We start from the raw sequence: 12,540 nt of genomic DNA, 5'->3' as shown, positions 1-12,540 counted from the left end.
GTAATACAAGGCCGCTTAAATACTGTATTCAAACATTACAGAAATATCTCAAGGGTAAGTCAAATCCCTTGCCCATTCCATCTCCCGGAGAAACTCCAGATGGGTTGGCTGTTTCTGCCCTTCTGGTTGCCATCAGTAGAAATTGTACCTGCTGTCATGACTATGGGAGGGGTGCAGAGAGGTGAACTCCCCCGGCCAGGCCACCCAGCTGGTGAGGGACAAGGAAGGGAGGGAGCCTGGACTTCTCATCAAAGTGATCACCGGTGGCTGTGGCTGCTGTGCCCCAGAACAGGATGTGCACCATGCTCTGGATCATGGGGCCCTGACTGCGGATCTGGATTAGAGTCAGGAACATGCTTCGTGCCTGATGAGCCTGACTCCAAAGCAAGGCCCTCTTCACTGGCTCCGCAGAGCCGTGGGCTCAGCCTTCCCCAGTCGGCCCCACGCAGCCTCCTCCTGGGTGGTCTGGGGCAAGCAGGAGGGGACAAGATCGGGTGTCTCACCTGTAGCCGGGAGGGGCCGGGCTCATTTCTGACGCAGTCTCCCTTCCTTGCTGCCCCGCCCAGGGATGAGATCTACTGTCAGATCAGCAAGCAACTCACTCACAACCCCTCCAAGAGCAGCTATGCCCGAGGCTGGATCCTCGTGTCTCTCTGTGTGGGCTGTTTTGCTCCCTCGGAGAAGTTTGTTAAGGTAGGGAGGCGTAGGGAGGCATGCGCCTCCTGCGGCGGGAAGGGTATCAGAGGTGAGAGCAAGGGGAAGAAGCTCAGCGGGGCTTGGCAATGAGGCCTCGCCTGGGCCTCGCCTGTCCTCTCAGGCCTCCGGCTCCCGCTGGCTTCTTCCTGGCCCTCCTCCCGGGTTCCCAGCCCTTCCCTCTGTTCTCCCTTCAGCCACGTTTTATTTATGAGGAGACTAAATTTGACAACAGCGTCTCCTGGACCCTCCACTTATGGTCTTGGAGAAGGCACTTTGGTTGATTTCAGGCCACTTTTTTTTAAGTTTTTTTTTTTTTTTCATTGTTTGTTTATTTTTGAGACGGCGCGTGCACAAGTGAGGGAGGGGCAGAGAGAGGGGGAGACACAGAATCCGAGACAGGCTCCAGGCTCTGAGCTGTCAGCACCGAGTCCAATGAGGGCCTTGAACTCACGAACCGTGAGATCATGACCTGAGCCCAAGTCAGACGCTTAACAGACTTAGCCACCCAGGTGCCCCTCAGGCCGCTCTTTTGACTGTGCCAGGCCCTGGGCACTGGGGACACAGAGGCAGAGCAGGTGACAGCAGGACCGACCTAGCTGGTCAGTGCTGTGAGGAGGAAAGTGCTGGCCCAGTGGGGGAGTCAGGGAGGTGGGCCCTGGAAAAAAGAGAAGCAGTTAGACTAGGTGAAGAGAGGGGGTATGGCGTGTGGGGTGAGTCAGGAGGCGTGGCTGAGACTGAACAGGGTCAGAATATGGCGGCCTTGCTGCCAGCCTGAGATACATGGACTTGATCCCAAGGGCGGTGGGGCTTAGCCCCGGAGGATGTGGGTGGCCGGGTCTTGAGCAGATCCTGAGTGTGGGTAGAAGGGCTGGAAGTAGGAGACCTGGTGAGGCCAGAGTGGAGGCCCCTCAGCTGGCCCTCTGTCTACAGTACCTGCGGAACTTCATCCATGGGGGACCGCCTGGCTATGCTCCCTACTGTGAGGAGCGGCTCAGGAGGACCTTTGTCAATGGGACCCGGACACAGCCGCCCAGCTGGTTGGAGCTGCAGGTGTGGCCCCCCACCCTACCCAGGCATGCGAGTGTGTGTGTGTGTGTGTGTGTGTGTGCATGTTTGTGTATCCCCAGTGCACTCCAGTGCCCCAGAAACATTCCCCGCTTTAGGAGTCTATGGTTCTTCAAGCACCCACCATCAAGTTTGGGATTCCCAGGCCTATTGGGACAGGAAAGCACCCAATGGATGATTGACTCCCATCTGCTGGTTTTATGGTCAGATGGGGGTTCCCTCTGTGTCTTAATAGCTTCCTCTGTAACCTAGCAATAATGATCCTCATTTCACAGGGTCTTGTGATGGTTGTATGAAGTGAGGGCAGAAGCCCCTGGTTTGTGGCAGTGCCCAGCCTCCTAGCCCCAGTGCCCAGCCTCAGGGGCTGTAAAGGTTCCATCAGGGCAGGGAACACTGCAGGGTCCTCTGGGCCCCTGTGACCAGGCACAGGCGATGTCCTGGTGGGATGCTGGGGTCTGAGGCTCTGGGGCAGCTCTAAAACCCTAGGGAGCAGGGAGCCAGGAACCCAGAGGGCATGAACTGGTTTGAAGTGAAAAGATTCTCACAAACACTTTTTGGTCATTTTCAGGCCACTAAGTCCAAGAAGCCCATCATGTTGCCTGTGACCTTCATGGATGGGACCACCAAGACCCTGCTGACCGACTCGGCGACCACGGCCAAGGAGCTCTGCAATGCGCTGGCTGACAAGATCTCGCTCAAGGACCGCTTTGGGTTCTCCCTCTACATTGCCCTGTTTGATAAGGTACGGCCGCCCTGCGGGGCCCCCTCCTGGCGCCACCTGGGCTCCCGTTCCGGTGCTGCCATGTACTGGCTTAGGCAATCTCGTGCAGTTACTTACCTTCCAGAGTGCGGTTTCCTCTCAGCTAGTGGTGACTCCGCCTCTGCCCAACTCATTAGGACTGTGGAGGGCACCTAAAAATCAGGCGGTACAGTGGAGATTGAAACCCAGAGCTCACTTCTGTTGTATATACCTGGGCCCATTCAACCCTCCCCTGGCGCCAGGGAAGAAGCATGGCAGAGACAGGCTGGAGGTGCGCACGAAGCCACTTAGCTAGGTTCCATTTTCTCATTTGCAAATGGGAACAGAATTTTTTTTTTTTTTTCAGGTTTCCATGGTAGTTTCCTTTCACCTGTTAGTGACCACCTGGAGTATGTGCCTCCCTGGGCACATCTGGGCCTAGAGCCTTCTCTGCTGGGCTGGGCCTGGGGGTGGGTGATTGCACCTCCACACTCAGACACGTCACATGCAGCAGATGTGCCCCCCACCCACCTGCCCCATCCCGGCAGGTCCAGGGACATTTGCCTAGACTTTTCTCACCTACAGACACCTCCTTGTTTTCAGTGACCATCCATCAGAGTTTCACACAAGGCTTACACTAGGAAATGGGAACACTTGTGTGGCTGTGCTGACTCAGACCCCATGGCGGGGCCCTGAGATCCCATTCTGGTCTGCTTCCTGGGTGACCCGGACATGTCCCTGCCCCTCTCTGAGCCTCGGTTTTCCATTCGAATGAGAACAGCTGGCATGGCTGATGGCTCTTTGAAAGGCCTTTCTTGCTTGCTCACCTTTCTGTCCCTGCACCTGCAGGTGTCCTCCCTGGGCAGTGGCAGTGACCATGTCATGGATGCCATCTCCCAGTGTGAGCAGTATGCCAAGGAGCAGGGTGCCCAGGAACGCAATGCCCCCTGGAGGCTCTTCTTCCGCAAAGAGGTCTTTACGCCCTGGCACAACCCCTCAGAAGACAACGTGGCCACCAACCTCATTTACCAGCAGGTGGTGCGAGGGGTCAAGTTCGGGGAGTACAGGTGTGAGAAGGTGAGTGACCGCGAATCTCGGCTCACAGCCCTCTGTTTTCCAAATTTGGGACGAATGTTACTGTCTGTACCCACCATTAGCTTATGTGGAGGTTAGCCTGATTGAGGCTTCTTCTGGATTAACACTACCTGTAGGAACAAAGGCTTTGAAGAATATCGTGACTCTGTGGTGATGGTGCATGGTATGGAGTGTGTGCTTCAGAACTTGCTGTATTGTTCTGATTTAGTCTAGAAAACTCTGTGCTGAAGGAGTAAGAGATCTGCTCATTTAGACCAGAGTTTGCAAATGCGTATTCTCTTAGTCTCCTTTTAGGGACAGGAGTGACGTGGAGAGACTCGTGTCACGTTATTTTATCTTTGATGATGGTGATGATGGTTCTCACGGTACCTATGATTCTGTTGGTGATTATGATGGAGGAATAAAGATGGAGAGGATGGAAATGAAGAGGGCGGTTGTTGGTGGTGGAGATGGTGCTGAGGGTAGTGGCAATGATGATGATGGTGTTGGTGACGGTGGGTTGGTGGCCCAGGATAGTGCTAGGTTGGTGATGGTGACAATAGTGGTGTTGTTGGAGACGATGGTGGTGTTGATGGCGGTAACGGTGGTGGTGACGATCATGGCGATGTTGGTGAGCTGATATTCAGGCAGAATGCATTATTAGTACAGCTATATCGGTTGTTCAAATTCTCAGAAGCTTTGAACTGGTTGGAAAACACTACTGCCTTCAAGACACCCAAGAGCCTTTTCCTACTGCCTCCTCTGCTGAAGCCCTGGCGAGCCCCGGGCAGACATCGCTAGGGCTGATGTTCACCACCCCAGGCAGAGAAAGGGCAAATGGCCAGTACCCATCATCTGGCCTTCTGAAGCCTCTGCAGCATGGCCGACTTGTTGTTCACTACTTGGACTATCCCAGGGTGGGGTCGTGATGGTGATGGAGATGGTAATGGTGATGCCTGCCCCTCACTCTGACAGAACCAGCGGTTTCCAGGTCCCCCGTTCTCCAGGGCAGACTGTCAGCTCTAGCCACTCACCAGGCTGGGAATGTGGTGGCTGACCCATTACCAATGGGCTGGCTGGCTCTCTGGGTCAGCTCGTGTGCCTCTGTGCTGGTGCTGGGAGACCCAAGAGAAGGCAGGGATGTGACCCTGCCCCTGGGGAGCTCATGGTTCCCCCAAGCAGATAAGAACTTCTGGGGAATCAGTGAGAATGGAATTTTCCAAAGGCCAGAGTCAACAGCTAGAGGAGTCAGGGCTCTGAGGGCTTCAGTGGTCTGGAAGTGCTTCCCGAGGGTGTGTGAAACAGCACCTTCCTCCCCCTCCCTACCTAGGAGGATGACCTGGCCGAGCTGGCCTCCCAGCAGTACTTTGTGGACTATGGCTCCGAGATGATCCTGGAGCGCCTCCTAAACCTCGTGCCCACCTACATCCCTGACCGTGAGATCACACCCCTGAAGACACTTGAGAAGTGGGCCCAGCTGGCCATTGCTGCCCACAAGAAGGTAGGAGGACAGGGCGGGGTCTTGGAGGAGGGGCTCTCTGGTGACATGCGTCTGCCCACAGGGCTGCTGGGAGACGGGATGGCAGCCTCAACCTCCTGCCTCCCAAGCAGCTTGTCTCCACCATGGACGTCGGTTCACTCGTGTCTTAGGCTGTCTACTCTAGGCTGGTGCCAGGGATGCAGAGATGGATCATATCTGATCCTTCAGCTTCATGAGGGAAACTATGGGTCCACGGATATTGGGGTCCCCTGGTCCAGCAGCAGCCGCTTGCTAGAGCTGCAGCTCAGGAGTGTTGGCACCTGCTGGAAGAGCTTCTAGCAAGTGTATCCTCCTTTCTGCCGAAAAGAACTCCGGCCCAACTTCCTGCCTGGGGAACTTTAGGTACAGAGCCCCTTCAACCCCCTTGCTTGAGGCCCCAGGCCCATAACCAGCCCAAAGTAGCTTTCTTCCAAGCTAAGGGACCTGCTGCCCAAGTAGAGGAGGGGTGGCCTGGCCGCTGAGGGGGATGGATGGGCCCCCCTGCCTCCTGGCCGTGGTTGTGGAAGAGCAGAGTCATCTTGGCACACGAGTTGCCGGGTTGGGGGCTCCACAGACCAGCAGTCTCTCACCCCTCTACACCACACGGCCTCTTCCCTGCCCCAGGCGCCCCATGCACTTCTCCCACCCTACCCTTTGCCTTCCCTGGCGAGCTGCCCACAAGCCTCCACTCCACCCTGAACCCGCCCTGCGCCCTCTCTACATCCAGGCCTGGCTCCCCTGCCAGCCCCCCTCTCCAACCCCCCTGCAGAAGAGATGCGTGTTTTCCCTCTACCCCTCTGTCTGTCCGGGCAACTTCCTGTCCCTCATCCCTCCTACCCTGCCAGCTGCTGAAGCCCATCCATTCCACGTTGCAAACAGCTTCCGTCTCTGCCGTTCCCCGGGCCTCCTCGGTGTTCGCTGCCATCATGCACGTGGCATGTGGTGTGTTCTGGGTTGGGTGCCATTGTTCGTTAACTTGTTCTGCTTTGGGTGAGTACAGTCAGGCACAGTACTGAGCCCTGGGGGTGCAGCTGTGAAGCAGACAGAGTTGGGCTCTGCCCCTGGAGCCCACACCTAAGCTATAGCTGTGTCTCTCCCTTGGACCAGAGCCTGTTGGCCTGTGGGTCCCCAGATCCCCGGGCCAGTCTTCTTGCAGAGTGCACATATGTACGTGGCTTTTAGAGTCAGAGTGGTAAAAACATTTGGGGACAATTTCAAACTTGTGGAGAAGCTGCAAGTTCAAGAACCTAGAACTGTATACCCCCCACTTCACCCAGACTCACTGGTTGGTAACATTGTTGCCACATTTGCTTTATGATCCCTTCTCTTTGCATGTGGACGTGCATTTCTTCTGAACCTTTTGAGATTAGGCTGGAGACATGAAGCCCCTTATCCCCTAATGCTCTCTGCTCCTGGGAGGGCTCTGCTTCTGGTCCTCTCAGTGCCTGGCACGCACATAGGTTCTTTGCCCATGTTTGTGTCTATAGCTGATACGTACCATGAGTTCAAGTTGATACATCCAGTTCTGCTCCAACACCACCGAGTTCTTAATAGGGCTCCGAGGGATATTTTTAGATAGTAAAATGCCAGTGCTTTGGTTTCTTGCCAGCAGCATTGCATTATCCCCTGGCCTCTCCAACCCTTCCCTGCGCTCCCGTCTTCATAACTCCCGGGTTCACCTGTCAGCTTCTGCCAACAGCCCAGTCTTGCAGTGGCTGCTTTGCCTACACTTCTATGTGACCTGGCTCTCACAGGCCCGTTCCCCACTCCCTCTCCCTGGTCCAGTACACACACCCCTGTTTAGCCACACACGTCCCTGTTCCCCAGATGTCTCCCACTCACCCTTGACTCTGGGTGTTGCATGCATGCTGGGCAGAATTGTGGGCTTTTCTGTCACTGCTGAATTGGGACCTCTCTGCGGGTGGGACTTGTGGAGTGATGGGGGTGGCTGCGGGCTGATGGGCTAGGGTGGAGCGGTGGTGCACAGGAGGACACAATAGCTCCAGGGCTGTTCCTGGCTTGGGGGCATAAACATGGGATTTTTCCAGACGAGCTTATCTGATGGCTTTTCTCTCCTGTCCATCCCCACCCCCCAGGGGATTTATGCCCAGAGGAGAACTGATGCCCAGAAGGTCAAAGAGGATGTGGTCAATTATGCCCGTTTCAAGTGGCCCTTGCTCTTCTCCAGGTTTTATGAAGCCTACAAATTCTCAGGTACCTCCTCAGCCTTCCCGCCTCCCAGTCTTTCTCCAGGCCCTCTCCCCTCCCTCCCTCTGTGGCTCCAGCCCACAGCAGAAGGAGGGAAACAGCCCAAACCAGACTCCCCAGCCAGCCAGGCTCCTGCCTGCAGTGTTGCTTGGTCCTTCCAGATCGATCCACAGAGTGGGTCCTGCCTCCCCGCAGTCCAAGTGCTCAGCAACACTCTGGGTTAAACAACTGAATGACTATTAAGATAGTTAAAACGCCTACTCTGTACAGAAGAAGGTGGCCCGGAGTATGGGCTGGGCTGACTCTGCAGCTGAGCACGGAGGTCATGGGCCCAAACCCACGCAGGCTGTTGGCTCAGACATCCTGAGGTCCTAATTACTAGGCATCTGCTCCGTGTGAGGCCCTGTGCTGGTGCGGGCCTTCACAGAATCATGAAGTATCTACCTGGAGGGACCTTTGGGCTCAGTTAACTCCCTACCCATATATAACCTCTCTCCAGGACGGGGACTTGTCCAAAACTGCACAAAGACCAGAAGCAGAGATAGGATTCACACCAAGTTTCCTGATTCAGCACTCTCCTCCCACTGTGCTTTGAGTTTTGGCCTGTAGGGAGGTTGTGCTTCTCTGAGGCTCAGTTTCCCCATCAGTAAAATGGATGATAAGTGAGAAGTATGGAAGCCAAACTCTGCACGTTCCATCTGTGCCCTGTGGGGAATCTACCTCTCCTGGTCCTTCCATACTTATCACCTATCCCCCTTACTACCTCCCTGGTAGTGATGAGGACTGGAAGGGCTGGGCTGGGTGTGGGGCAGCCTCCCTCTCACTGTGTGGGTCTCTGTCCCAGGCCCCAACCTCCCCAAGAATGACGTTATCGTGGCGGTCAACTGGACAGGCGTCTACTTTGTGGATGAGCAGGAGCAGGTGCTTCTGGAGCTGTCCTTCCCCGAGATCATGGCTGTGTCCAGCAGTAGGTAAGTCCAACGCCTCCCACACTGCACTTTAGTGCAGAGCAGGGAGTTGTCCAAAGCTGCAGAGACCAGTGGCAGGGATGTGTCAAGCCCCAGTGTCCTGATTCAGCACCGTCTGAAGCAAGAAGGGGGCAGATGGAGACATGGACAGGCAGATGGGGAAGGAGGGGGCTCCTGGAGCTTTCTGGGGTCATGAAGGCTTTTAAGGGGAGTTTCTGCCCTCATCGAGGATGTCATGGAGCTGCAGAGATGTGCAGTGACCTGTCCTGGTCGCATGTGACTGAGCAGTTTGTGCCGCACCGTGCAGGCTTCTCAGGCACCTTCCTCCTAATAGGGACAGAGGGGTCTTTATGGTGCATCATTAATGGCTGTTCTGAGATGGGTGTGGGTGGCTTAGAAGGACGGTCAGGAGCAGTCAATTGTGTACAAAGAGAGCCTGGTCTGGGATTCAGGGGCCCGGGTGGAACTCACCTCCATGTCCTCATCCCTAAAATCTTAATACTTCCCTCTAGTAACAGTGGTGAGAGGGAAATGCAAAATTCAATGGGAGAACTCTTTGTAAACTGAAAGGTGTGGAGCATGCAAGAGCAGGGCTGGGGGTGGCTTCCTGGAATAGACTGGTGTTCCCAGCAGGCCCTCCCCAGATCCGAGGCTTAATCGGAGTGTCTCTGCGCTGTGTCTGATATGGGCTGGAGCTGGGCATGTCCAGCTCTGACCAGGCATGAGCTAGGCACGGGGATGCAAGGTGATAAGACAGTCCTTGCCCTTTTGCAGCTTCCTTCAGATGAGAGGGGAGACAGACATTGAACAGGCTGTTTTTAAGCAGGGACAAGTGTGATGAGGGCTGTGGGAGGGCAGGGAGGACTTCCTGGCAGAAGCGGTAGCTAGGCTGAGATCTAAAGGGTGAGTAGGAATTGGACATCAAAGGGGCACTGGGCTGGGCCCTTGCGGGCCTCACTCTGGACCGTGTGTGACGTTGGCAGGACCAGGTCTGACTCAGACTGGGCTGTGTCTGGCCTGGGCCATGTCTCCCCCCGCCTGGGCCATGTCTGACTGGGCTGGCCTTGGTCTCCTTCAGGGAGTGTCGTGTCTTGCTCTCGCTGGGCTGCTCTGATCTGGGCTGTGCTGCGCCTCACTCGGGCTGGGCAGGACTGACCCCGGCTGGGCCCTGTTCTCCGTGTTGGTCCTGCAGGGGAGCAAAACTGGTAGCCCCCAGCTTCACGCTGGCTACCATCAAAGGGGATGAGTACACCTTTACCTCCAGCAACGCCGAGGACATCCGTGACCTTGTGGTCACCTTCCTGGAAGGGCTCCGGAAGAGGTCTAAGTACGTGGTGGCCTTGCAGGACAACCCCAACCCTGGTGAGTGGTTCCTGGCACAGGCTGCCAGGCACTGGGGGTTAGGGGCATCGGGCAGATCCCACACCTTGATCTTGGCCGGGCATTTGAGACCACCTGTGACAACCCTTCCCCAGATACCCTCAGTCCCACCCGGACCAAAAGCCAAACTCTGCACCTTCCAACTGTGCCCTGTGGGGAATCTCCCTCTCCTGGCCCTTCCATACTTATCACCTGTCACCTTCTCCAGTTGACATCATGGGTTCCTTCTCCACAGTCTCCAAATACCCACTGTCTTCAAATGATAACAGTAGTGACAGCTACCCTGACTGAGCACTCCCAGGCCTCCTAGGCTCCGGGCAGAGCTTGGAAAGGACAGAAATAAAACAGACCCTGGCCCTACTCTCAGTGGGGAGAGGGGCTGAAAACAGATAGTGACGGTCCCTGTGACAGTGTGGTAACTATGGGAGCCTGGAGGAGAGGCCCCCAAGTAGCCTGGGGTTCAGGGTGGAGGTATGTGGGGCAGAGTGTTCGAGGCAGAGAGGAGAGCACAAACCGAGCACAGAGGCTGGAGAAAACAGGCATGTCTGGGAACTGCAGGTCGACTGGTTTGCCTGGAATGGGTGAGGTAAGGGAGACAGGGCAGGAAGTGAGGTAGACAAAGTCAGGAAAGCCAGCCCACAGCAGCCTTGTGAGCATGTCAACGAGTGTGAGTTTTCTCCTAAGGGAGATGGGGAGCCATGGAAGGCTTTTGAGCAGGGGAGTGGCACACTCCAATGGCCACGTCTGTGTGAAGGGTTGTGGCAAGTTGGAGGCAGGGTGACCAGTGAGCAGACATGAGTGGGCCTGGGCCTCAGTTATTCAGGGCAGGGAGTAACAGTTTGTAGGTCATCAACCTAAATAAAGATGTTCCAATCCAGCTTCTCTCTCTGCCCCCCTGTGGTCCTGCTCACCCCTGCCTCCCAGCGGGAGAGGAGTCAGGTTTCCTCAGCTTTGCCAAGGGAGACCTCATCATCCTGGACCATGACACGGGAGAGCAGGTCATGAACTCAGGCTGGGCCAACGGCATAAATGAGAGGACCAAGCAGCGTGGGGACTTCCCCACTGACTGCGTATATGTCATGCCCACTGTCACCTTGCCGCCGCGGGAGATTGTGGTATGTGGCTTGGGGACGGCGGATGGAGGGGAGTCTCCTCTGGGCCTTTCTTTGTCTTCTTCCCATATCTGTAAAATGGAGTGAGGGATTATACTGGATTAGTGGTCTCCAGGCTCTGTGGAGATGATCTGGGGGTCTTCTGGGACCACAAACTTAAAGTCGGGGAAGCTGTCAAACCTGTGCTGGGTGGAGAGCGGCCGAGGAACTGCCCAGGGCGAGGGATGGAAGGAGAGTGGGGGAGGGAGGCATCACCTTGCACTGTCTGAAAAGGCAGTGAGGGCCGAGCTGGGAAGGGAGGCCCTGGTTGTTCTGGATCACAGCACTGGAGACTCAGAGCCCAGCTTTCCAGGCAGCTCCTGAGCCAGGCGCTGTTGACTGGGTGGTTCTCACGCCACATCCCCCTCCTCCATCTGGCCTTCTCACTGACCCAACCTGGTTCAGACTCGGGGGACTGCGGAAAGGACCCCGAGTGCAGCAGACGGAGGCAGCAGTAACCTCAGAGATGGCAAAGAACAAAAGGGGTCCCAGGGTCAGAATGGGGTGAGGGTCAACCCCATGGTGACCGACTTCCCCAGCCCCAGTCCAGAAGGCTCTGGGCTTTACCACGTTGGCTCCAGGGGTCCCAGGTGAAGAGCTGACCTCACACCCTTGTCTCTTGGTGTCTAGGCCCTGGTCACCATGACCCCCGACCAGAGACAGGACGTCATTCGGCTCTTGCAGCTGCGAACAGCAGAGCCCGAGGTGCGCGCCAAGCCCTACACGCTGGAGGAATTTTCCTACGACTATTTCAGGTGATGGGGAAAGGGTAGGTGGGCCAGGACAGTGAGCCACAGGCTTCTGCTACTCTAGTCCGCGTGGTGGGGTTGCCTCCTGCTGCTGCTGTGTGTGTGAGCAGGGCCTGGGTCGGAGGGAACAGGAGGGCAGCTTTTGTCTGTCGAGATGTGCCGTCTTGTGCTGTGCCATTTTATCCTTCCTTCATTTGACAGCATGACTGTGGTCACCCCAGGTGGGGTCCTGGGCACTCACGACTCATGCCTGTGCCTGTCTCACCGACTCACAGTCCTGGTGGGGAGATAGGCACAAAACTGGGCAGCTGTGATTCTGTATGCCCAGCATTGTGATGGGGGTGGTGACAGAGGAGAGGCTTCCTGGAGGAGGTGGCATCTGAGCCGAGCTGTGCAGGGGGTGGCCTGGGTGGAGGAATGCCGCAGGCAGCACGTGCCAAGGCCAGAGCAGAGAAAGCCGAGAGGAGCAATGGGGAGGAGGCCATGGGGGTGGGCAGGGCTGGCTTTCTAGCTGAGAAAGTAAGGTCCAGGGAGGGCTGGTTGACTCATCCCAGGTTGCCCAGTATAGCAGGGAGGAGCAGGGCCTTCCACCTCCATGCACAGGGTGGGTAGGGGTGGGTCTCACAACCTGGGGTCAATGCTGGCTGTGCCATGTCAGGCCCCCACCCAAGCACACGCTGAGCCGGGTCATGGTGTCCAAGGCCCGTGGCAAGGACCGGCTGTGGAGCCACACACGGGAGCCGCTCAAGCAAGCACTGCTCAAGAAGATCCTGGGCAGCGAGGAGCTCTCACAGGAGGCCTGCATGGCCTTCATCGATATCCATTCCTGCAGGGGTGGGTGCCATGGAAGGGCAGGGCAAGGGCCACAAGGAGGGGGACCCCAGGGCAGGGGGGGGGCACCAGGCCCCTGCCTCCAGGGTTTTCATCCAGATACCTACCTCCTTCTGAGGGGCCCAGGTGGGTCCTGGGCAGGGTGGAGGGATTCGGGTGG

General features: G+C 56.6%; 1 protein-coding gene across 1 annotated transcript in view; it reads left to right on the top strand.

Moving 5' to 3' along the window:
* The window catches only part of MYO7A (myosin VIIA), a 65,843-nt gene that overhangs the window by 41,477 nt on the left and 11,826 nt on the right, over positions 1-12,540 (top strand). Inside the window, exons 26-36 of the mRNA XM_047071845.1 lie at positions 567-693; positions 1,627-1,746; positions 2,330-2,503; positions 3,350-3,577; positions 4,905-5,075; positions 7,190-7,307; positions 8,146-8,272; positions 9,462-9,631; positions 10,574-10,764; positions 11,431-11,555; positions 12,208-12,365. Coding sequence (XP_046927801.1) covers positions 567-693; positions 1,627-1,746; positions 2,330-2,503; positions 3,350-3,577; positions 4,905-5,075; positions 7,190-7,307; positions 8,146-8,272; positions 9,462-9,631; positions 10,574-10,764; positions 11,431-11,555; positions 12,208-12,365 — 1,709 coding nt within the window. The remainder of the gene's footprint in view (positions 1-566; positions 694-1,626; positions 1,747-2,329; positions 2,504-3,349; positions 3,578-4,904; positions 5,076-7,189; positions 7,308-8,145; positions 8,273-9,461; positions 9,632-10,573; positions 10,765-11,430; positions 11,556-12,207; positions 12,366-12,540) is intronic.

The sequence above is a fragment of the Lynx rufus genome, unplaced genomic scaffold (genome assembly GCF_022079265.1).
Source record: "Lynx rufus isolate CCGP_SWC_20201006 ecotype Redwood Valley unplaced genomic scaffold, mLynRuf1.p SCAF_9, whole genome shotgun sequence".
Taxonomy (NCBI): Eukaryota; Metazoa; Chordata; class Mammalia; order Carnivora; family Felidae; genus Lynx; species Lynx rufus.
Note: the sequence above shows the minus strand (reverse complement) of the source record. Positions and strands in the feature narration are given on the sequence as shown.